This window comes from Nycticebus coucang, chromosome 7 (assembly GCF_027406575.1).
Source record: "Nycticebus coucang isolate mNycCou1 chromosome 7, mNycCou1.pri, whole genome shotgun sequence".
Taxonomy (NCBI): Eukaryota; Metazoa; Chordata; class Mammalia; order Primates; family Lorisidae; genus Nycticebus; species Nycticebus coucang.
The window spans coordinates 48,241,902-48,267,380 of record NC_069786.1 but is presented as its reverse complement, the minus strand read 5'-3'; the positions used below and the strand labels follow the sequence as shown (position 1 = coordinate 48,267,380).

The 25,479-nt window shown below is 38.4% G+C and overlaps 2 protein-coding genes across 9 annotated transcripts in view; one reads left to right on the top strand and one right to left on the bottom strand.

The window, feature by feature from the left end:
* ARL6IP6 (ADP ribosylation factor like GTPase 6 interacting protein 6) overlaps positions 1–23,532 on the bottom strand; it is a 52,572-nt gene extending 29,040 nt beyond the window's left edge. Inside the window, exons 1-3 of the mRNA XM_053598255.1 lie at positions 23,129–23,532; positions 21,852–21,905; positions 14,425–14,557 (exon numbers count right to left, since the gene is read on the bottom strand). Coding sequence (XP_053454230.1) covers positions 14,425–14,557; positions 21,852–21,905; positions 23,129–23,528 — 587 coding nt within the window. The 5' untranslated portion in view covers positions 23,529–23,532. The remainder of the gene's footprint in view (positions 1–14,424; positions 14,558–21,851; positions 21,906–23,128) is intronic.
* Positions 23,533–24,061: 529 nt separating this feature from the next.
* PRPF40A (pre-mRNA processing factor 40 homolog A) overlaps positions 24,062–25,479 on the top strand; it is a 50,950-nt gene continuing 49,532 nt past the window's right edge. For 4 of the 8 annotated variants that reach the window (XM_053598251.1, XM_053598250.1, XM_053598249.1 and 1 more), the window contains exons 1-2: positions 24,062–24,131; positions 24,480–24,875. In XM_053598251.1, coding sequence (XP_053454226.1) covers positions 24,666–24,875 — 210 coding nt within the window. In that variant the 5' untranslated portion in view covers positions 24,062–24,131; positions 24,480–24,665. Of the gene's footprint in view, positions 24,132–24,473; positions 24,876–25,479 lie in introns of those variants that run through there. The other 4 variants (XM_053598254.1, XM_053598253.1, XM_053598252.1 and 1 more) reach the window with 2 other exon arrangements.

Here is a 25,479-nt window from a genome sequence, read left to right as displayed (position 1 = left end):
CCTTGGGCCCTCTGTGCCAAAGTCACTGGGCGTGAGGCACTCCCATAACCGTGTGCACCAGCCCCCGCCCTGTTGCTGGATCCGGGGGTGTCACACTCCGGAGCTGCTCCCAGAACCAGAACTTCCTGGCTGAGGCAGCCCCAGAAGAGCTACACAAGGTCACTCCCTACAAAAATCCAGCAACAATAGAGTAATCCCCCAGGGGTCTAATCTCCACCCCAATTCTGAGGAGAACCAGAGGCAATGGTGAAAAACAATCATGAGACAAAATCAAAGGAAAAACTCTGGCAATATGAATAATCAGTAGATCAACTCCCCCAATGAACAATGGGGCAGACACAGCACAAGATCCCATGAACACATATGAAGACAGAGATGAGAATTACGCTGCCACAAGTCAAGAAAAATCCGGGGCTACAAGAAGCTACAAGAGGAAAGAAAGGATACTTCCCTAGAGAGAACATATGACCCTGCTGACACCCTGCTTTTGGACTCCTAGCCTCCAGAACTGTAAACAATAAATTCATATTTCTCTAAATTAAAAAAAAAAAAAAAAAAAGATCCCATGCACAAATACCAGAGATATCAGAAATTGAATTCAGAATCTGGATAGCAAATAAGATCGAACTAGAATTCCACGCAGTAACCCAAAAGATGTCTCAAGAATTCAACAAATTCAAAGACCAAATGACCAAAGATTTTGACACATTGAGACAAGAAGTTGCAGCTCTCAAAGATCTGAAAAACACAGTAGAATCCCTCAGTAACAGAATGAAGCAAGCAGAAGAAAGGATTTCTGACATTGAAGACAAAGCTTTCGAACGCTCCCAAACTCTCAGAGAGGAAGAGAAATGGAGGGCAAAAACAGATCACTCTCCCAGAGAGCTCTGGGATAATTCGGAGAAAACCAACATTCGTCTTATAGGGATCCCTGAAAGCGAGGAAGTGGCTTCACAAGCCAGAGTCTCCTCTCCATGAGATTATGAAAGAGAACTTTCCAGACATACCAAGAGATTCTGAATTTCAGATAGCTGACAATTTCAGAACTCCCAAATAAGACATCCCCCAGACACATCATAATCAATTTCACTAAAGTTAATATGAAGGAGAAAATTCTGAAAGCAGCCAGACGAAGGAAACCATTACCTACAAGGCGAAGAATATTAGAATAACTGCAGATGCTGAAACCTTTCAAGCTAGAAGAGGTTGGTCATCGACTTTTAATCTCCTAAAACAAAATAACGTTCAACCCAGGATCCTGTACCCAGCTAAACTGAGTTTCATTTATGATGGAGAAATTAAATACTTTAATGACATTCACATGTTGAAGAAATTTGCCACAACTAAACCAGCTCTCCAGGATATTCTCAGACCCATCCTCCATAAAGACCAGCATAATCCTCCACCACAAAAGTAAACCCACACAGAAAATTTTGATCAAATTCCAACTTCCACAGTCGCAAAAGGATTAAAAATGTCCACCGGACTCTCGAAAGGCTTATCAATATTCTCAATTAATGTCAATGGTTTAAATTGTCCTCTAAAGAGGCACAGGTTGGCTGACTGGATACAAAAACTCAAGCCAGATATCTGCTGCATACAAGAATATCATCTTACATTAAAAGACAAATACAGACTCAAGGTGAAGGGATGGTCATGTATACTCCAGGCAAACGGAAAGCAGAAAAAAGCAGGTGTTGCAATCCTATTCGCAGATGCAATAGGCTTTAACCCAAACGAAATAAGGACAGATAAGGATAGACACTTCATATTTGTTAAAGGTAATACTCAATATAATGAGATTTCAATTATTAATATTTATGCACTCAACCAAACACACCTCTATTTATAAGAGAAACTCGACATGAGCAACTTGATTTCCTCCAGTTCCACAGTAGTTGCAGATTTTAACACCCCTTTAACAGTGCTGGATAGATCCTCCAAAAAGAAACTAAGCAAAGAAATCTTAGATTTAAACTCAACCATTCAACATCTGGACTTAACAGACATCTATACAACATTTCATCCCCCCAAAACTGAATATACATTCTTCTCATCAGCTCATGGAACATACTCCAAGATCGACCACATCCTGGGCCACAAATCTAACCTCAGCAAATTTAAAAAAATACAAATTATCCCTTGCATCTTCTCAGACCATCATGGAATAAAAGTTGAACTCAATAACAACAGGAACCTGCATACCCATACAAAAACATGGAAGCTAAATAACCTTATGCTGAAGGATAGATGGGTTATAGACCAGATTAAAAAGGAAATCAACAAATTTTTGGAACAAAACAACAATGAAGACACGAATTATCAGAACCTCTGGGATACTGCAAAGGCAGTCCTAAGAGGGAAATTTATAGCACTGCAAGCCTTCCTCGAGAGAACAGAAAGAGAGGAAGTTAATAACTTAACGGGACATCTCAAGCAACTGGAGAAGGAAGAACATTCCAACCCCAAACCCAACAGAAGAAAAGAAATAACCAAAATCAGAGCAGAATTAAATGAAATTGAAAACAAAAGAATTATACAACAGATCAGTAAATCCAAAAGTTGATTTTTTGAAAAGGTCAATAAAATAGATAAACCTTTGGCCAACCTAACCAGGAAAAAAAAAGAATAAAATCTCTAATTTAATCAATCAGAAATGGTAAAGATGAAATAACAACAGGAAACTTTACTCTCAGAAATATGAAAATCTGAAAGAAATCGACCAATACCTGGAAGTATGCCACCTACCAAGACTTAGCCAGAACGAAGTGGAAATGTTGAACAGGCCTATATCAACTTCTGAAATAGCATCAACTATACAAAATCTCCCTAAAAAGAAAAGCCCAGGACCAAATGGCTTTACGTCAGAATTCTACCAAACCTTTGAAGAAGAACTAGTGCCTATATTACTAAACCTCTTCCAAAATATAAAAAAAGAAGGAATACTACTAAGTATTATTCCTTAGTTAGTAGTATTCCTTCTTTTTTTATATTTTTTATTAACTACTAAGTAGTAGTTCTTCTTTTTTTAGTTAGTATTAACTAACTAAAAAAACTAAATACTAAACTATTTAGTTTAGTATTAACTACTAAGTATTATTCCTTAGTTAGTAGTATTCCTTCTTTTTTTATATTTTATTAACTACTAAGTAGTAAATAATACTACTTACTACTACTAATTACTAAACCTCTTCCAAAATATAAAAAAAGAAGGAATACTACTAACTAAGGAATAATACTTAGTAGTATTAACTACTAACTAATAGTAAATAATACTACTAAGGAATAATACTAACACATTCTACGAAGCAAACATCACCTTGATCCCTAAACCAGGGAAAGACCCAACAAGAAAATTATAGACCAGTATCACTAATGAATATTGATGCAAAAATACTCAATAAGATCCTAAGAAACAGAATTCAACAACACATCAAAAAAATTATACACCATGACCAAGTGGGATTTATCCCGGGCTCTTAAGGCTGGTTCAATATACATAAATCTATAAATGTAATTCAGCACATAAACAAACTAAAAAATAAAAGACCATATGATTCTCTCAATTGATGCAGAAAAGCTTTTGATAATATCCAGCATCCCTTCATGACCAGAACACTTAAGAAAATTAGTATAGAACGGACATTTCTTAAACTAATAGAGGCCATCTACAGCAAACCCACAGCCAATATCATATTGAATGGAGATAAATTGAAATCATTTCCACTTAGATCAGGAACCAGGCAAGGTTGCCCATGGTCTCTCCTGCTCTTTAACATTGTAATGGAAGTTTTAGCCATTGCAATTAGGGAAGAAAAGGAGATCAAGGGTATCCACATAGGATCAGAAGAGATCAAACTTTTGCTCTTCACAGATGACATGATCGTATATCTGGAAAACACTAGGGATTCTACTACAAAACTTTTAGAAGTGACCAGGGAATACAGCAATGTCTCAGGCTACAAAATCAACACCCATAAATCTGTAGCCTTTATATATACCAACAATAACCAAGCCGAAAAACAGTCAAGGACTCTATTCCTTTCACAGTAGTGCCAAAGAAGATGAAATATTTGGGAGTTTATCTAACAAAGGACATGAAAGATCTCTATAAAGAGAACTATGAAACTCTAAGAAAAGAAATAGCTGAAGATGTTAACAAATGGAAAAAAATACCATGCTCATGGCTGGGAAGAATCAACCTCATTAAAATGTCTATACTACCCAAAGCAATATATAATTTTAATGCAATTCCTATCAAAGCTCCATTGTCATATTTTAAAGATCTTGAAAAAATAATACTTTGTTTTATATGGAATCAGAAAAAAACTCGAATACCCAAAACATTACTCAGAAATAAAAACAAAGCAGGAGGAGTCACCCTAGCAGACCTGAGACTGTACTATAAATCGACAGTGATCAAAATAGCAGAGAAGTAGATGTCTGGAAAAGAACAGAGAACCAAGAGATGAATCCAGCTACTTACCGTTATTTGATCTTTGACAAGCCAAATAAGGGACTTTACCTAACAAATGCAATCAGTGTAACCTGGCTTATTGTACCCTCAATGAATCCCCAACAATAAAAAAAAATAATTAAAAAAAAATTTAGTGGGGAAAAGATTCCTTATTTAACAAATGGTGCTGGGTGAACTGGCTGGCGATCTGTAAAACACTGAAACTGGACCCACACCTTTCACCATTAACTAAGATAGACTCTCACTGGATTACAGATTTAAACTTAAGACATGAAATTATAAAAATACTTGAAGAAAGTGCAGGGAAAACTCTTGAAGGAATCGGCTTGGGTGAATATTTTATGAGGAGGACTCCCCAGGCAATTGAAGCAGTATCAAAAATACATTAGTGGGACCTGATCAAACTAAAAAGCTTCTGCACAGCCAAGAACATAGTAAGTAAAGCAAGCAGACACCCCTCCGAATGGGAGAAAACATTTGCAGGTTATACCTCCGATAAAGGTTTAATAACCAGAATCCACAGAGAACTCAAACGTATTAGCAAGAAAAGAATAAGTGATCCCATCTCAGGGTGGGCAAAAGACTTGAAGAGAAACTTCTCTAAAGAAGGCAGATACATGATCAACAGACACATGAAAAAAAGCTCATCATCCTTAATCATCAGAGAAATGCAAATCAAAACTACTTAGAGATATCACCTAATCCCAGTAAGAGTAGCCCACATAACAAAATCCCAAAACCAGAGATGTTGGCGTGGATGGGGAGAAAAGGGCACACTTCTACACTGCTTGTGGGAATGCACACTAATACGTTTCTTTTGGAAGGATGTTTGGAGAACACTTAAGAGATCTAAAAATGGACCTGCCATTCGATCCTATAATTCCTTTACTAGGTATATACCCAGAAGACCAAAAATCACAATATAACAAAGACATCTGTACCAGAATGTTTATTGCAGCCCAATTCATAATTGCTAAGTCATGGAAGAAGCCCAAGTGCCCATCGACCGATGAATGGACTAGCAAATTGTGGTACGTGTATACCATGGAATATTATGCAGCCTTAAAGAAAGATGGAGACTTTACCTCTTTCATGCTTACATGGATGGAGCTAGAACATATTCTTCTTAGCACAGTATCTCAAGAATGGAAGAAAAAATATCCAATGTACTCAGCCCTACTATGAAGCTAATTTATAGCATTCATATGAAGGCTATAACCTAACTATAGCATACGAATATGGGGAAACGGCCAAGGGAGGGGAAGCGAGGGGGGAAGTCAGGGTTGAGGGAGGGTAATGGGTGGGGCCACACCTACAGTGCATCTTAGAATGGGTACAGGCGAAACCTACTAAATGCAGAATACAAATGTCTACATACAATATCTAAGAAAATGCCATGAAGGCTACGTTGAACAGTTTGATGAGAATATATCAGATTGTATATGAAACCAGCACATTGTACCCCTTGATTGCACAAATGTACACAGCTATGATTTAACAATAAAAAAAAAAAAAAAAGCCAAAAACAAAACTGGAACAAATATAATCACACCTCCACATGTGGCCCATGGGCTGTAGTTTGGAGTTTTGGAGACTCCAAATAGCATTTTAAGGCAATAACAATTTTTTAAACAAACCTAGGTATAAAAAATGTTAAATTAAATAAAAGTCAAAGTATGTATTTTATTAAATTGAGTGCCTGGACATTTATCATATATCATTTGCAGCTGGAAGAAAAACAAACAGAAAGGTGGATAACTCAGAATGATCAGACATAAAAAGACTGAAAGCATCAAGGAAGCAGCAGATACCCCCTGACACAGTAACTATCAAATAATATAGACTGCCAATACAGTGCTACAAGTTATATGTTAGCAGACTTTTGTGGAAAAAAGATGTTACTTTTGGCGGCGCCTGTGGCTCAGTGAGCAGGGCGCCGGTCCCATATGCCGGAGGTGGCGGGTTCAAACCTAACCCCAGCCAAAAACCAAGATGTTACTCTTTACCTTAGCACATTCTTAGAAATCATGACATACCACTGATAACTGTGAAATTTCCTTGCATTTTGACCAAGAACACTATATCAAACAAGCCATAAATATAAACAATATATTTGTGACTTAAAACTAAGTTGAGTTATAATAAAGTTATAATATTTTTGCTTGATTTCTGATAAAACTGGTGAGAGATGATTTTGAAGGCATTGGTTGGTCTCTTTTAAAAGCATATAGGGGGCAGCGCCTGTGGTTCAGTCGGTAAGGTGCCGGCCCCATATACCGAGGGTGGCGGGTTCAAACCCGGCCCCAGCCGAACTGCAACAAAAATATAGCTGGGCTTTGTGGCGGGCACCTGTAGTCCCAGCTACTTGGGAGGCTGAGGCAAGAGAATAGCTTAAGCCCAGGAGTTGGAGGTTACTGTGAGCTGTGTGATGCCATGGCACTCTACTGAAGGCCATAAAGTGAGACTCTGTCTCTACAAAAAAAAAAAAAAAAAAAGCATATAGGGAACTTTAATGTCATTTTTTAAAAAACAAATATTCCTATCATAAACATAGTCACTAAACCAGGGGTTCTCAACCTTCTAATGTGGACCTTTAATACAGTTCCTGTGGGTCACAACCCATAGGTGAAGAACTGTTACACTAAACTAATCACAGACTTGTGCTCAAGATTGAGATAATTCTCTTTAAAACAATTAATTCAATGCCTAAAAAAGACTGCTCTTCACTTAGTTATAAGATTCAGGATGAGAAGACTCTTTGCATAGAAGTCAACTGAGGATTTACAAAGAATTGAGACATTGTCCAAAATCTATAACCCTTTGACTGCAAGACATGCAACTCCTATAGTGTTTCTCAACAGGAGAAAAACTGGCCAGGCACAGTGGCTCACGCCTGTAATCCTAGCATTCTGGAAGGCTGAGGCAGGTGGATTGCCTGAGCTCATTGGTTCAAGACCAGCCTGAGCCAGAGCCAGACCCCGTCTCTAAAAATAGCTGAGCACTGTGGTAGGTGCCTGTAGTCCCAGCTACTTGGGAAGCCTCAGAGACAAGAGAATCACTTGAACCCAAGAATTTGAGGTTGCTGTGAGCTATGATGGCACAGCACTCTACCGTGGGTGACAAAGTAAGACTGTCTCAAAAAAAAAAAAAAAAAAAAACCCAGGAGAAAAATTATTTAAAATTAGTTTCTCAATAAGTGATTCAATAATCCAGGATTTAGATTCAGATATCTAATTCAGTAGAAATCTTTTATATGCCTTTGACCAGCATACACTTGAAATTTTCAGCAGCACTTGATTTCTACAAGAGTTAGCCCATCCTTATAATTTTAAATAAAAACATTGATTTTTTTCTCCCTCAGAAATAAGTATCTTGGGATATCTCCATCTTAAATCAATAATCCTATAATACTAACACAAAAACTTCCTTGGCATAACTCCCTTCACAATGATTTCAGCTAATTTACTAAGGAAATCACTAAATGCCACTTTACTAATAGTGTATGTAGGCTATGCAAATTAACTGTTTCTCTGGATTAAAAATGAATAAAACAATCTTACTTACCAAGAATAATTTATTTTGGAACCCCCAGGTTATTTTAGTTTTATATTTCTATAATGTTAATGTCTTAGCTTGAAGGCTACAGGAGTATACACTGTTAAGTTTGACTTTTGATCTAAAAAATAAGCATCTTGGGCGGCGCCTGTGGCTCAGTCAGTAGGGCGCCGGCCCCATATACCGAAGGTGGCGGGTTCAAACCCGGCCCCGGCCAAACTCAACCAAAAAAATAGCTGGGCATTGTGGCGGGCGCCTGTAGTCCCAGCTACTCGGGAGGCTGAGGCAAGAGAATCACTTAAGCCCAGGAGTTGGAGGTTGCTGTGAGCTGTGTGAGGCCACGGCACTCTACCGAGGGCCATAAAGTGAGACTCTGTCTCTACAAAAAAAAAAAAAAATAAGCATCTTTTTCATGTCAGCAAAAAACTTTTATAATTACCAGTATTGATTGCAGATTGTAGTGAAGCAACACCCTTAATTTAAGAATGTTGATCTCTGGCCAGGTGCAGTGGCTCATGCCTGTAATCCTAGCACTGTGGGAGGCGAGGCAGATAGATTGCCTGAGGGAGAGCAAAAGCCCATCTCTAAAAATCGTTGGCTATTGTGGTGGGTGCCTGTGGTCCCAGCTACTCAAGAGGCTGAGGCAAGATTATCACTTGAGCCCAAGAATTTGAGGATGCTCTGAGCTGTGATGCCTTGACACTCTACCCAGGGCGACAAAGTGAGACTCTGTCTCAAAAAAAATTAAAAAAAAGTTAATCCTTGATCTCTTAACTCTACATAAAGTACAAGTAGACATATTTAATAACTTATTTCATAATTTTACATATTACTGTCACTAAATATTTTATTCGTAATTACAATTCTACTGGGCTTTCTACACTATGCTTTTTGCTAAACCCATTACTGACTTTTTTTTGCAGTTTTTGGCCAGGGCTGGGTTTGAACCCACCACCTCCAGCATATGGGGCCAGCACCCTACTCCTTTGAGCCACAGACACCACCTCATTATCATTTTTCCACTAACTATATTGCTAGATTATAAGGTAACAATTCTACCTCAGATGGGACTTAATAATCACTCAGTGGTTTTTACTTTCAGTTATAAACCTGTATCTACATCATTTCACCATTAGATGGGGTTGTGCACAGGTAATATGAAATGTGGAGTGCTGAAAATGCCCACAAAGTAAGATGTTAACATATTTTGATTGGATTTGGCAATAATGCAGGGACAAAACTGCCACACAACAAAAGCTCAGACTTGGGCGGCACCTGTGGCTCAGCGGGTAGGGCGCCGGTCCCATATGCCGGAGGTGGTGGGTTCAAACCCAGCCCCGGCCAAATTAAAAAAAAAAAAAAAAAAAAAAAAGCTCAGACTTGCCTGTTAACTGTCAATAAAATGATGTTGTTTCAATTAGTGAAATTTCTCCTACTGATTCATTTCATAATGCAAAGGAAATAGGTTAGCTAGTATAGCAAATAAAAACATTAGACTCAGGAGCTAGTACATTATTGCAAATTAATTGACTTTCTGCAAGTTGCTTAAACTCCTGGGACTCAGTTTCTTAATGTTTTAAAAATTGGAGGAACTAGTCTAATGATAACACCTATGGGATTGGTGGTTTAGTAAGGAACAGTTCTCCCATAATCTTTAATAAAAGCCACTAGTGATCCTAGAATACTAGTTTAAAAGGTGTATATGTGAGGAAAAAATGCACTTCAGTGCATATCTGGTATCCATACTTAACTTCTTCCCCAATGAAGAGGACTTAATAACTTGAGTGTGGCCACTGACCTATCCTACAACAAACTCCAAGAATTTTTTTTTTTTTTGAGACAGAGTCTCACTTCGTTGTGCAGGATAGAGTGCAGTGGCATCATCACAGTTCACCACAATCTCAAACTCCTGGCTTCAAGTAATCCTCCTGCCTTAGCCTCCCAGACTGCTGGGTTTACAGGTATAAGCCACTGCACCCACCTGAACTCCAAGATTCTTTAACCTATGGCACTCTTTGTATGGTGTACTTTGGCATAGGTAGGTGACATACCTAGATGCTTTAATTCCTGGAAACTATAATTAAAGCAGATAATCACAATGTACAATATTTACTATGTGTATACTAATTTGTCTGCCTAGAAATCACTGACAAAACTAATGGACAAACAGGAAAAAGCCAGGAGAAATGAGTTAAAGATACTGATTAGGTATGGTGGAAAAAACAAGACAATGAAAAAAAAAAAACAACAAGATAATGAATTATATCATAGTTAGAAATGGGGAATGTCCGTTTAGATACTCTGAGGAATCTGAATCTAATCTAACCTCTTCTGCTTCTTGTTCTTTAGCACTGTTAACAGATATGCAGTAACAACTAAGACAAAGTCCTCCATAAAAATTACAAGTATATTGGGAGCGGCGCCTGTGGCTCAAGGAATAGGGTGCCGGCCCCATTTGCTGGCGGTGGTGGGTTCAAGCCTGGCCCTAGCCAAAACAAGAAAAAAAAAAAAAAAATCAGAAGTACATTGGACCAAATATCCAAAAACAAAAAAATTATAGCTTACTAATAAATAAGTCTGTATATGTGGCATTGTAATATACCTTTTAACTCAGCAAAGTTTACAGATACACTGAACTAACTTTCTGAAAAAACATGCCTAACAAAGTCCATTAAGTACCTGTCTGAAAATGTACCTTGTGAAATTCTCTATTTTGTATTTCCTAATGGTCTTGTTGTTTATGGAAAAGTTTCTAAGACTGAATCTAATAAATAATCTAAAAAATGAATAAATCTAGTAAATATGAATAAAATTTAAATGAATACAAAAGGATTTCTTTTTCTTTTCTTTTTTTTTTTTTTTTTTGACACAAGAGTCTTACTCTGTCGCTCTGGGTGAGTGCTGTGGTGTCTTCAAGTTCACAGCAACCTCAGTCTCTTGGGCTTAAGAGATCCTCCCGCCTGAGCTTCCCAAGTAGCTGGGAATACAGAAACCCACCACAACGCCCACCTAGTTTTTCTATTTTTGGTAGAGATGGGATCTTGTTCTTGCTCAAGGTGGTCTCGAACTCATGAGCTCAACTAATCCACCCACCTCAGCCTCCCAAAATGCTAGGATTATAGGCATGAGCCACTATGCTTAGCTGAAGAATTTTATTTCTAATCTCAAGCTCTTCTAATGAATTATTGATCCAAATTGCTGATTTCATTAAATGTTTCACCTAATATTTACTAAATATCAATGTTATGTGTTTTTCTCCCTGAAGAGCTTATGTTCCTAGAGAAGTACATTTGATACCCACAGTAAATATGGTCTTCTCAATTTTTTCCCCAACTTGAACTAGTTATTCTATTTAAAAAGAAAAAAAAAATAAGACCAGGTACTTAAGTCTCCAAAGACAGCAAAAGACTACGATTTTAACAAATTAGATATGATTTTTTTACACTCTTACAAAATAGTATGAATACTGTGATCCCAATTTCAATTTTTAAAATATGCATAGAGAATAGAAAGGTATACATTTAAAACTTGGCATTTTCCCTGATTATTGGTTATATCTATTCTTTCTCTTTTTTTTTTTTTTGAATTTTCAACAAAGAACCTGACTTTTATTTTATTAGACATCATTGCTAATTTTGGATGATAAAAGAATATGTAACCTATTACAAAGATATTTTTACAAAAGTACAATGTTGTATGTTAATGAAATACATCAATCTGATTTCCAAGAAAATAAAATCTAAAGAGTTTAGCTTTCTCAAAATGTAGAGAAGTTGTTTCCCTGTACAAGGACTCACTCTACTGGTGACACAGAGAATATACTTAATTTGACAATTCTAAAGTAGCGTAATTATATATTTTTCAAAAACACTAGAGGGCAGGATTTGCTCTATAAAATTCAATGTGTTGAGCTGACACATACACACAAATGTAAATGAAATCATGTATATATACACACCCACATCATTTATATATATCAAAACTATTGAACTATTTTTATGGCTGTATTATTAATAACAAGCACTTAATCTAAGTCTCTACCATGATACCATCTCATGAAAACTGAGTGACTAATAAACACATTGAAAATTGAGGCACTTCACTAATTGTTTTAATTTAATAAAAAATGCAAAGATAATTTTTAAAAATTTATTTAAATGCCCTCAAATTGCAGGTCTTTAAAAGGATACTAAAATGCTTTTCTATGGCCCCAGGAGTATTCACATTTATGAAGCTTAGGAATTGTGGTGGTTTAAGAGAAGAGAAGCTGAAAGAAAAAGATGTTCCAGGAAGAGAGAACAGCAAGAATAAAGTCATGATTAACTACTGTTTCTTTCATCTGTGGTTAGTTGAGTTCATGGATATAGAATCCACAGATACATAAGACTGACTGTATACAGAGGGATTCGACGAGTGAAAGCTTGGAAGACTGAAGACCAAGGAGTCAAGTATACTCACTGTCCAAAGGCTCAGAACTCTGGGGGTGCAAAGAGGAAGCCTTTCAATGACATTTGAAAAGGCAGAAAGGAGTGGACTTGGTGAAGGAATAAATATAATAAATAAAGGTTTCAAGCCCTGGTAAATGAAGTGAGTGAATACTGATGTGCAAAGAGCTTTCTGAAATCCAAATAGCAATATCTATTAAGTAGATAGTAATGCAAGGCTGGAATTCAGAGGAAGTGAGATATAAGTAAAAGAAAAAAGTGAGATTAAATTTTTTGTGACTTATGAAGTGCCTAATTACATTAGAATCACATCCCTTGTTCAAGTAATCAATAACTTAAAAAAATTGTATTATCTATGTGTGGAATTCAAAATATTATTCTTCATGTATTTAACAGTTGAGCCCACAAGCTTAAAAATCTTGTGTTATTTGTATTCCATAAAGACTAGAGCCTCAACATATCTCACATGTAAGCCTCATGTTTCTGTGTATTTTAGTATTTTCAGAATTGCAACTGATGTCAATAGACGGCATAAGAATATTAATTTTAATACTATATTATTTTTCAAAACAAACTTCCAATTAAATAGTACCCATGCAAATTAAAACTTTTAGTCAATTTAGATTATTTTTCCACCTCACACATACAGATCAAAATTTATTGGAAAATGATTTATGCTTTATATGCAGATAGGGATTTATTAATATATTCAAAAACAATATATACATAAAAATATTCATCTTTCAAGTGAAGTCAAAATTCGAAAAGATATATTTATGTATTTATTTAGTTAGTTATTTATTTTGAGACAGAGCCTGAAGCTGTCACCCTGGGTATAGTGCCGTGGCATCACAGCTCACAGCAACCTTCAACTCCTGGGTTTAAGCGATTCTCCTGCCTCTGCCTCCCAACTAGCTGGGACTACAGGTGCCCACCACGACGCCCAGCTATTTTTTGGTTGCAGCCATCATTGTTGTTTGGCGGGCCCAGGCTGGATTCAAACCCGCCAGCTCCGGTGTAAGCGCCTTAGCCGCTTGAGCCACAGGCACCGAGCCAAAAAGATATATTTATAAGACAGACAAATGTATGGGAGTTTATTAATGAAAGCCAATAGCACCAAGGATTACTAATAATCATTATTGTTAATTTGTATGACTTCGTATTTACAGAGTCCTTCAAACAGATGTTCTTATATCCAAAATCTGCCCATGAGGTAGACTGGTGCTGATAATAAAAACAATAATAGTAACAACTATAATAATATACACAGATTTAATAAATTTTTTAGTCTTCACCAATCCTTCCTCCCCCATTTGTAGAATAAACAAATGGTCTTATTTAGAAATTTATACTTAAAACCAGAGCTTTCCTGGAATGAATAAATTAGATTAGAACACTGGCTACTCAATTTTCTGAAATTCTTTGAAACACAAAAAATATAGACCAAGAAAATTTAATACTGTTCCACTATGAAGAGCATCCAATCTTGCCTTGACATATAAAGTGGGTACCATAAATACTTGCTTATATAAACCCTAACTCCTGAAGAAAAGTTCAATCCAATTATTAATAATATATTATTAGAAGTCTGACCATGAATCTAGTAAAATTTTCAAATTGTTGAGATTAATTTTACCTGCATGAACTGTTTTAAATAAAATTCTACCCCAAGGGGACAAATACCCATCAAAATTTCTTGTTCTTGGATAATTCCTTGAATTTCATTTTTTAAAAAAACACATTATCTAGACATGGAATTTAAAATATTCTTCTCCATATATCTAAAGGCTAAACCCACAAGTTTAAAAACCTTATGTCACTTGTGTTTTAAAAAGACTAAAGCCTCAATATATCTCACAAATAAGCAGGCTCTTATTTCTAGGCACGTTAGTACTTTCAGTGGAGTTCAAGTAAGTTAAAAAGGAAACAAGAGAAAGGAATACCTACCTGAACCTGGCAGGTGAAAGAGGAGTGGGAGGAAACATTCCTGGTTCAAAAGAATCAAAATAAGTCACTGTCCAAGAAAAGCTGCAACAGGAGAACCCAGCAGTTAGGGATGTTATAAGCAAAGTCCAGAATCCTTAATGGGAAAAAAGATGGGAAAAACTTAAATTATTAACACCAAAACAATTTATTTCAGATCTTCTCAACTATATGGAATTGATGTAAAAGATTGGAGCTTACCCTTGTAGAAGTATAAATTACTAGAGGACAACTAGAACTTATATCATTGCGTAATTTAATTAAATTATAATATGTGTAAAGGAGGGCAAATTCAACTTAACATCTTCAGTTTTATAAAATTCAACTATAGAAAAATGGTTAAAACATTTCACTCTTAAGATGTGACATTTTCATTTAACATCATCATAGCTTGCCATCTTTTATTACTTCGTACTAAGTGACTCCCCTATTTCACACAATGCACTTTAACATCTGAATCAATTTTGGAGAGCAATATGGCAGTATCTGTTAAAATGGTGCATGTATATATCTGTTAATCCAGTAATTCTACATCTAGGTATTTATCCTAAAGATATATGAACCTGGATAAAATGATATATATACAAGATTAGTCCCTCTAGCTTTAGAAACAACCTAAATGATCAGCAATACAGGTTTAAGGTCAGTTATACATCCATAAAATGGAAAACTATGCAGCTATAAAAAATTTTATAGCGTTCTTAATGCATTGATATTAAAAGATCTCCAAAATAGGGCGGTGCCTGTGGCTCAGTGGGTAGGGCACTGGCCCGATATACCGAGGGTGGCGGGTTCAAACCCGGCCCTGGCCAAACTGCCTCAAAAAATAGTGGGCGTTGTGCCCAGCCCTGGCCAAACTGCAACAAAAAATAGCCAGGCGTTGTGGTGGGCACCTGTAATCCCAGCTACTTGGGAGGTTTAGGCAAGAGAAGTGGTTAAGCCCAGGAGCTGGAGGTTGCTGTGAGCTGTGTGACGCTACGGCACTCTACCAAGGGTGATAAAGTGAGATTCTGTCTCTAGGAAAAAAGAAATCTCCAAAATATACTAGTAAGCCAAAAACTGAACATTCAGAACAGCAATAAGCACTTGCATAAAAAGGAGATTTATGTATTACACATGAGCATATGCTATATATTATATATTTTAATTACATATTAAAAAATATTTATGGAAGGGTTAAGTTTTAAATTGCGCTTATGTGGGAAAACAAGTATCAGTATTGGGATACAGAAGTTAGAGGAAGCCTTTTGAGTTCACTCTTTCATACTTCTTGAATTTTAAGCCATATGACTACTCTACCTATTAAAAAAAATAAATAGAAAAGTTCTAAAAAAAATTCCAGGTCAGGTGTGGTGGCTCACATCTGTAATCTTAGCACTCTGGGAGGCCCAGGCATGAGGATGAGTTCAGGATTTCGAGACCAGCCTGAGCAAAAGCAAGACTCTGTCTCTACTAAAAATAGAAAAACTGTCTGGGTGTTGTGGTAGGCACCTGTAGTGCCAGCTATTCAGGAGGCAAGAGGATTGCTTGAGCCCAAGACTTTGAGGTTGTTGTGAGCTATGACACCACAGCATTCAACCCCAATGTCACTCAACCCCAGCGTGGTGAAGACTCTGCCTCCAAAAAAAAAAAAAAAAAAGGGGGGCAGTGCCTGTGGTTCAAGGGAGTAGGGCACTAGCCCCATATACCGAAGGTGGCAGGTTCAAATCCAGCCCCAGCCAAAAAAAAAACTGAAAAAAAAAAAATCCAGTCAGGCAATTCTTTCTGAATTGTGGCAGAGCAGGGAAATTTTATCACAATCTTCTTGGAAGCATTTTCACATTGCCTCAATGTGAAAGGCACTCACATTGTTGGGTTTATGAAGAGTATGTGTTCCATGCCTCAGATACACAGGGAGGAAAGAGGGAAACACTAGATGACTTATGAATTAAATTCCCTGGCTATACAAAATAATCTACACCAAAGAAGCCTTTATTTTAGAAGCAGAGAAAAATACACGCAGTGGAGCGTTTGTAAACTTTGTGAACGTCCACTAACAGACTGATAAAACTGCTTAAAGTCAGAACAGTTAAGCATTAACTAAAGTGTGGTCTTTCTGAAAGATTAATTTTCTTCTCCTGATAGTTCTTCTTTCCTTCTTTTAAAGAGATAAAGGGCTCTGTGTTCACTGCCCCAGAAGAGGGATGTGGCAAACCAGAAAAAAGAAATAGCCTGAGAGTTTTCTAATTTGTATATAGCAAATAAATACAGGAACACAATGTACCCTGAGTAGATAGCAAAGATAATGAAATGATTGGCACATAGAAAAGTTGAATCTGAAGCAGAATTGATTACCTCAGTCCAGGAGTTCAAGACTAGATTGAGGAACATAGTGAGACACTGTGTTTAAAAATAAACTTTTTTAAAAAAATTAGCTGGATGTGGTGATTCATGCCTGTACTCCCAGCTATTTGGGAGGCTGAGGTAGAAAGATAGCTTGAGGATAGGAGTTTGGGCCGGCCAATACAAGACTGTCTCTTTAAAAGAAAAGAAAAAAGGCTGTACAGAACAGAGTGAGGGGTTTATCTACAAGTAAGAAAGATTTCTCTGGATAGCATGAAGTGTGCCGTACATGTCCTTGAACTTATGTGTATATCTGGGGAGTGGGAGGAGTGCTACTGGGGTTTCCTGGCAAAGCCATCTAGAAGAGGCCACACAGGCAGTAAAGCTATGTAGTGTCTTGGCAGATGGGCTCAGGCCAGGGCCAACCCTGCAGACTCTCCCTTAAGTGAGACAGAAACACGAGATGGTCATGTGACTGAACGTTGCTACATCTAAAAGGCCATCTTGACCAGAATAAAAGATGTTTCAACACTCACTTGAACAAATTTCTTGAAAATCAGTCTGCACCTTCACCCCAATATTCTGGCAAAGTATCAGCCTCTAGAACCTTAACTTAACCTGAACCTGGGATTGGGTGGTAGAACCTTAGTAGAGACAGAGGTACAACTTTCCTGTCAACCCTATCAGGTAAGGGGTCAAAACACAAATTGTAAGATTTAGCATACAACTATAGTTTATGGACTGCTACACTGCTAAATAGCCATTATTTGCTATTATTTAGATGAGTATCTGTAAAGAGAGGAGAAAATAATTGACAATCTAAGTTCAAAATGAGACCATCTCAAAAAGAAAAAACATATGGTAATCAACTCAAGAAATTAAGCAGTATTTGAATTTGGCCGTGTTTCCCTTACATTGCGCATTTCAATCATTTCTGTATTCAACTTTAATCAAAAGTTGTATCACAGATAAGGTAACAATAATTGGGTTTAAAAAAGTGCAATACTGTGGTCGAGAAGTGTTTCTGAATCTGAAAATTACTCAATTCATTATGAATAAGCAGAAAAGCCACAGAAATTGATAATTCCCCAAAACGGTTACAAGTCAGTATCTCCAGAATCCTCAAGCTAAAATTCTGGCAACTGTTTTGTAAGCCCATTTTAGTAAGATTTCAACTTTTAAGAGGATATAACAATGAAAGCCTATAAAAATAAAGTTAAATTCTTCCTTTCCCAAATACAAAAATCCCATTCCTAAAATCAATCAGCTAAGAGTTGGTTGTGCATCGTTCAAAAAATTAGATACCTAAGTTATGTGGGTACATGTGAAGCTACTTACCTACAAAAATGTATATACCTGTATTTTTTCAGCTTATTTTCCACAAATGGGATTCTCACCAAAAAACTTCTTCTGCATGTTTTCATGTAACATACTATGTTGCAGACCTTTTCATATTATTACACTTAGCCACAGTCCTGTTGCATATTTTTATTTCAGTTTTTCACTATTACAAACAATGCTACAAAGAACACTTGTATTTCAGCATATAGGTGTTCAAGGATATGTTATAAACTTCTAGAGAAAGAACTGCTGTCAGAGAATGTAAATACATACATCCTTCCTTCTCTATAGATCAACTTTCATCATGATGAAATGATGAAAATTCATCTTTTCCATCAATTGAAGCCTTCTGGACTCAATGTTTTTGCCCAAAGCAAAAACAAGGGTGGCTACGGATTTCCTATTCCAATCCCTTCACTGAAATTTTATATTCACTTTTCTTTTTTTTCTTTCTTTTTATTGGGGAGAGACTCACTCAACCCTCAGCCTCCCTACCCCAGTACCTGGGATTACACACAAGTGCCTAACATTCCACCTGGCTAGTTTTTCTGTTTTAAGTAGAGATGGAGTCTCACTCTTGCTCAGGCTAGTCTTGAACTCCTGAGCTCAAACAATCCATCTGCCCTGGCCTCCCAGAGTGCTAGGATTACAGACATGAGCCACACACTCGGGCCTTTTCTATTCACTTTTCTAAGAGTTTATTTTGTTTTGGTTTATTTTTCAAAATAAGTTATTTTGGTTTCAAGGTGTACTATTCTAAAACTATACTGGCAACTTTCTGTACTTCTATAAAACCTCTCAGCAAAGACACTGCTTTATGTTCTAAATATTTTCCTGTTGTTTAACGATTTCACGCTTGCACAGAAGTTTTACAAAGATGTGGAGGCACTAATCGGCACATATCGTATGTAAGCAGAAAGACCAAAGAAAAATAAAACTCCCATGCTCTAATTCTGGAGAAAGAGTTCTTAGTAAAGAACTGTTAACGAAAATCAATTACACATTCTTTCTTTTTTTTTTTCTTTTTGAGACAGAGAAATCCTTGGTAGAGTGCCATGACATCACGGCTCACAGCAACCTCCAACTCTTGGGCTTAAGTGACTCTCTTGCCTCCCAAGTAGCTGGGACTATAGGCGCCAGCCACAACACCTAGCTATCAATTACACATTCTTTATTACATCTTGTCATACATAAACAGTGGAACTAAATGACCACACACTAAAAATTTCCAAGCCCTGTTTTAGAGCTTCTGACATTTGAAATGTTTCAATAGATAAACCTGTATTATGAAATACCATGCAGTAATGAAAAAGAATGAGGTAGATCTATGCACACCAATACATAATAAACTCTAAGATATTTTAATAAAGCTGCAAAATATATGATTCTAATTACACTAGAACCTCCAAAGTTAACCACCTTCCTACACTGACTAGTTTGTTAAGTTGATCTAATATAGTAGTAGTCAACCTACTTCCTTTCATTGACCAACTCTGTATGTTGACCAGTTTATTGCAGTTCCTTACAGTTTCTACTGTGTATTTTTTCTACAATAGTGACAAAACAATGTATTTGGAATGAATACATAAATATATGTAAATTATAGAAAAAAGAAGGGAAAGAACACACTGAGATTAGTGAAAACCTCTGCGTTAATTTTTGGAATTTTTCCCCCAGTGAGTTTATAGTACTTATGTAACTAATGTATTTTATGAAATGAAAAATAAAAATGTAATACAGTCAAATGTCACCTCATGACAGAAGCACATTCTGAGGAATTCTGTGTTGTTAGGTTATTTTGTCATGGGGTAAATTTGAGTAATTTTATAAGTGGTAAAAACTATTAGCAACTAGTTACTAATAAAAGTTTAAATGTATCACATGCATAAAACTAATCCACACTTTCAAAATGTTTTTGTGTACTTACACAAACCTAGACGTAATAGTATAGCCTACCATATATAGAAGCTACACAGTATAACCTACTGCTTGTAGGCTACAAACCTATACAGCTTGTCACTGTACTGAACACTGCAGTCAACAATAACACAACAGTAAGGATTTGTGTCTCTGAATGTATGTAAGCATAAAAAGGTACAGTGAAAATATGGTATAAAAGATTAAAAATGGTAAACCTGTACAGAGCACTTACCAAGAATGGAGTCTGAAGGACAGGAACTTGCTCTGGGTGAGTCAGTGAATGATTGTGAACAAATGTGAAGGCTGACATTACTATACACTACTACAGACTTTATAAACACTATACACTTCAGCTGTCCTATATTTAAAATTTTCTTTTACTATTAATTTTAGATCACTGTAACTTTTTTACTTTATAAACTTCAACTTTTACTTAAAAGTAACTCTTATTTTAAAACACATTAAGCTGCTTTTTTCTTTGTATACTTGATATCTATAAACTTTTTCTATTTAAAAAAATTTTTTTTACAGACTAAGACACATACACATCAGCCTAGAACAGTGGTTCTCAACCTTCCTAAGACCGCGGCCCTTTAATACAGTTCCTGACTACACAGGGTCAGGATCATCAATACCACTGTCTTCTACATCTTGTCCTACTGAAAGGTATTCAGGGGCAGTAACATGCACAGAAATATGACAGGAATAGATGGTGAAAAGTGATAGGATTTTTCAGCTCCATTATAATCTTATGGAACCACCACAATGGGACACCAAAATGTTATCTGGTACATACTGTACTTAGGTAATTTTATAAGTTGTAAAAACTGTAAGCAGCTAGTTACTAATAAAAGCTTAAATGTTATCATATGCATAAAACTAACCCTTTTAAAATGTTTTTGTAAGCAAATTTTCTCAACTTTATCAGATTCTGTAGTTTTCTAATTTAAGATGGCCGGTATTTTAAATAACTTGGTATTCTCTCTAAATTAAATCATGTTCTATAGATAGCTGAACCTCTCAAATCCCCAGAGCAGTATGTCTTTCTACATGTCAAGGCACAAGTACAGATCAGAAGAAAGTGGTCTTTCCTTTGCTGCCAATGCAATATGAGCACAGTGAGTGAACAGCAGCTACACTGGTTAAGGCCCACCTGCTACCTGACATGTAGCAATTCCACTCCTCTTCCTGCTGGAATAGCTGAGGAAATAGCAAGGGACATTATTTGATTCATTTGATCAAATTTAGAGTAACCAAATAAAATTTTATCTCCCCTCTCTAATTTAGTGATCAAATCAAAAAAATGAGAGCAAATAGTAGTAAAATATGCCAGACAAGTCAAGTTTTGAACCTGTAAAGATAATTTTAGTGCAGAGAAATACAGCAGAAATAACCTTTTTCACTGCGTATCTGTAAACTATAGCATTCTACAGATACAGTGTTCATAATGTATTACTAGTATGGTACACATGAGCGTGGGCGCACACATGTGTCCCCAATAAAAAATGATGGCAAATATACAATATACATACCCACATGCCATACATAAATATGTAAAGGAAATCTAGTAACATTCACCACAAACATATGCAAATGAAAACCTTAAAACTTGAAATGCACCCGGGTGGACTTGCACTGAATGTGGTATGGTTGAGTTTATGATACAAAGGCAACATCTCAGAGCAAAAGGGAAATAAAGTACCTACAAAAACATTAAGTATTTTATCCCAAATTTTGTATAGTTGAAACATGTTCTGGAAAAACAAAAGTGAGCTCAGAATTAAATCAAGTGACAATTAAGTCCATACCTAATAGCCCAGTGTTTACATCATCTTCATTTTTCAGATTCTCAGCATGCAACTCTGTAAATACAAAGAGGAACTTAGGTAGAAAATTAAGATTACTTTATAATTTGAAGAGTAACTCACAGGCTGGCAAGAAATTATTGAGCTATGGAAAGTGCTTCAGAGTCAGAAAGTATTGAGTTCAAATTCTGATACAATTCACTAGCTATGTGACCTTCAGCAAGCAAATAAGACTTCTACAGGTGTCCCCCATGATCGCATTTATGTACACAGCTATGATTTAATAAAAAAAAAAAAAAAGACTTCTACAGGTGTCAACAGCCATACGGTGTATGTAAAATGAGAGTAATGTTTATTCTGAAAAGTTGTTGTAAAGACATTTTATGTAATACAAATCAAAAGGAATGCTAGATTTTTAGTTTGTTTCCTTTCTTCATTCTCCAAAATAACCACAGTTCAATGTCTTCTGCATCACACTTCATTTTTCAAGGTTTTTGTGACTTTATGATACAATGTCTCAAAGCAAAAAGAGAAATAAACTACCTCCAAAATAAAACTATCAAGGTTGCAGTGAAAAGGAGTGATGAAGTGAAACACTGTCAGCCAAACAATTTAAGATCGGCAGTTTACACACAAAACAATTTTAACAGGTAAAACTCAACTTTCAACTGGCCAGTACTTCAACTTTAGACATACACAAATAGAACCATTACAGAAAGCACAAGACCACACCTTCTGCAATAGAACTTCGTGTACTACAGTTGGTTACAAACTTATAACTAAGATGAGCTAATTATTTTACCTATAAACCCAGAAATTCAGGGAATGGGATGGAAAACCTTATACTTCATGAGTTCTGGGTGTATAAAGATCATGATGGCTGGCACAGCTTTAACTATCTCTGGATTAAGCCTTTTAACCTAACAGGTATATAGCATATTTTCATTACACGCACTTTTCACTGTCTCCTAATAATGGTGGGTGTTCTGAATTTTGTTTAACCGTGCCAATACTTCACCTCCATATTCATGAGTTTAAAGGTATTTTTTCAAGAGTAACCATTTAATCAAAAGACCCTTTCTTAAAACTGGTCTCCTAATCATGACTTCACCTAGAAAAAGAGAAGACAAAGGGGGAAAAATCCAATAAAGGAGTAGATGGGGGCAGTGGGTGAATTTGACTGCCAGCTTGCCGGCTTTTGGTAGGGCAGGGGAAAGGGTTGTTGGGGCCACGTCCTGACTCAACTTTATTCTGCACTCGCAAAATTTCAGCTTCAGTACCTTTAACGACGAGATAGGCGATGGCGAGGAGGAAGGCCAAAAGAATGGCGAAGAGCAGCGAACAAAGAATGGAGAGGACCTGGATTGGCCACCGCCGACTTTGGACTCGGATGCCGGTAGCCGCCGGGAAGATACCATTGCGCTTATCAGGCAGAATCGGCGACCCATCCCCATCCGGAGGGAGTAGCGAGCCGCTTCTAGGCTCTGAAGACGCCCCCGCCGAGAACTCTGCCCGCAAGTCTCGGGCCACTTGGTCGGATCCCACGTCTTCCTCGACTTCGCCTTCACCCCAACAGTCCCTCTGAGCGAAGGCGAAATACGCACCCCGAGCGAACGGGGCTCGGGTGCCCAGGCAGCGGCCCTGCGGAGGCGAGGTCCTCCCGGTCTCCACGAACGACATGGCGGGAAAACACAGGGCGATCCCCGGAGACCCAGCTTCTACTACCTGCCCCGCCCCGCGCCCCCAACAGCCAATCAGCGGCCTGCCGTAGCCGCGGCCTCTACCACAAGGCACCTGCCCCTAGGGGTGAGGAAGCCGGGAGGCCCCGGAGAAGCTGGATATTCCAGGATCAGAGCTGGATCCCAGGGCCACAGGCTAAAAAGAGAGCAGAAAACACGGAGAGGAATAAGCCGAGGTAGCCAAGTCGCCCCCCGGCACTGCTTCCTCCCAGCCAGAGACCTCCGCCAACGCAGCGTCACCTTTAGGCAAGCGCGCGCCTTGGCAACCCCAAAGCTTTATCTTCTCGACGTTGGGTCCTAACGCCCGCCCATGTTCTTGCGACACCCATTTCTGAACCTACTAGCTTTCTTCTACCACTCTGCGCTCGTGCTGTTTCCCAGCTTCCCCTATGAACAGCAGTTCACTGCCTGGCGCTTTCGCTTTTCTACAACTGTCTATCCATTTCTCCCTTTAGCGTGATTTTCCCCGCCCATACCACAATTTCCCTCCACGCAGCTCGGCACGCCTCCTTCCCTCTCAGCCCCGGCTCGCGCTCTCCACCCGGTGCGTACGGAGCTCGAACCCTCAACTCTAAACCCCTCCTCTCGCCTTCCCCTCCGCCTCGAGCACCGCGCGCGCGCTTCCAGCCCTAGCCACCGCTAACGCTAAGAGCTGGTTTCCCCGCCCATACCCCACCCTACCCCACCGGGGCGGCCTCAGGTTTGTGGGGCGTACGTAAGGGGGGGTGAAGGTGGCAGGTTCCCACTGCCCCACCCCCTACGGGGTGAGGCGGGCTGAGCTCAGGAAGCTGGGACGCAGTTGTCTCCTCTTTCCCTGGGGAAGTTAGTAGAGTTTTCCCGGCTGAAGACTCGGTACAGAAACTTCCTCCGTCCCCCTCCCCCCTCCATGCAGGCGACGCCGAGTGAGGCTGAGGCTGGGGGCGAATCGCCGCAGAGCTGCGTGTCAGCAGCGCACTCTGATTGGACAGCGGGGAAGCCTGTCAGCTTACTGGCCCCGCTGATCCCGCCCCGCAGCGCAGGGCAGCCTTTAACCTTTAGCCCCAGCGGACGCCAACCACTCAGATCGCTTCTTGTTGGTATGTGTAGCGGCAGTGGCCGCCGGCGGAGCAGTCTGAGCCCGACGATGAGGCCGGGGACAGGAGCCGAACGCGGAGGCCTCATGGTGAGTGAGATGGAGAGCCATCCTTCCTCGCAGGGTCCTGGGGACGGGGAGCGGAGATTGTCCGGCTCAAGCCTCTGCTCCAGTTCTTGGGTTTCTACTGACGGCTTCCTGAGGAGACGGCCCTCGGTAAGGGATCGGTGGGGCAGGGGGAAAGCGGCACAATGAAAAACGGAGTCAGACAGGAAGCTTTCTCCAAAAGGAGAAGAAGATAAACGTGGACGAAGGAGGAACTCGAGATGGTGGGATGTGTTCTGAGGGAGAGAAATGAAGGGCAGGGATGCACAAAGGAAAGGATGTGGGACCCTGAAGTTCCCGGTGGGCTTGGCCTAGACTTAGGCGCGGTGAAGGTGCTGGGCCCTGGGCGGTCCCGATTTAGCAGGGAGGGGGAGGCAGAGACTTAATTTTGTAAGACTTTACAAGTGACTGCCGAAAGTAGTTTTCACTGGTAATGGAGGTGTTCTGCCGGAGAATTGGCAGGAAATAATGAATTACCTGATTTTAAAACGTGAAACAGTGGACACATAGGTAAAGAAAGTAGTCTTGTAGTCTTTTCAAAGCGCATTAACGTGATGGATGAATTAGTTGTTTGCATCTAGTGTCTACGAATAACAGAACCTCAGTCCTTGAAAATGTGTTTTTGGCAGAAGGAGTTATACCTGTCTTAAAGGTTATGTTAGGAAATAGTTTATTAGAAGTGGAGTGTCCCTGGTACTCATACTGTTTGTGTATT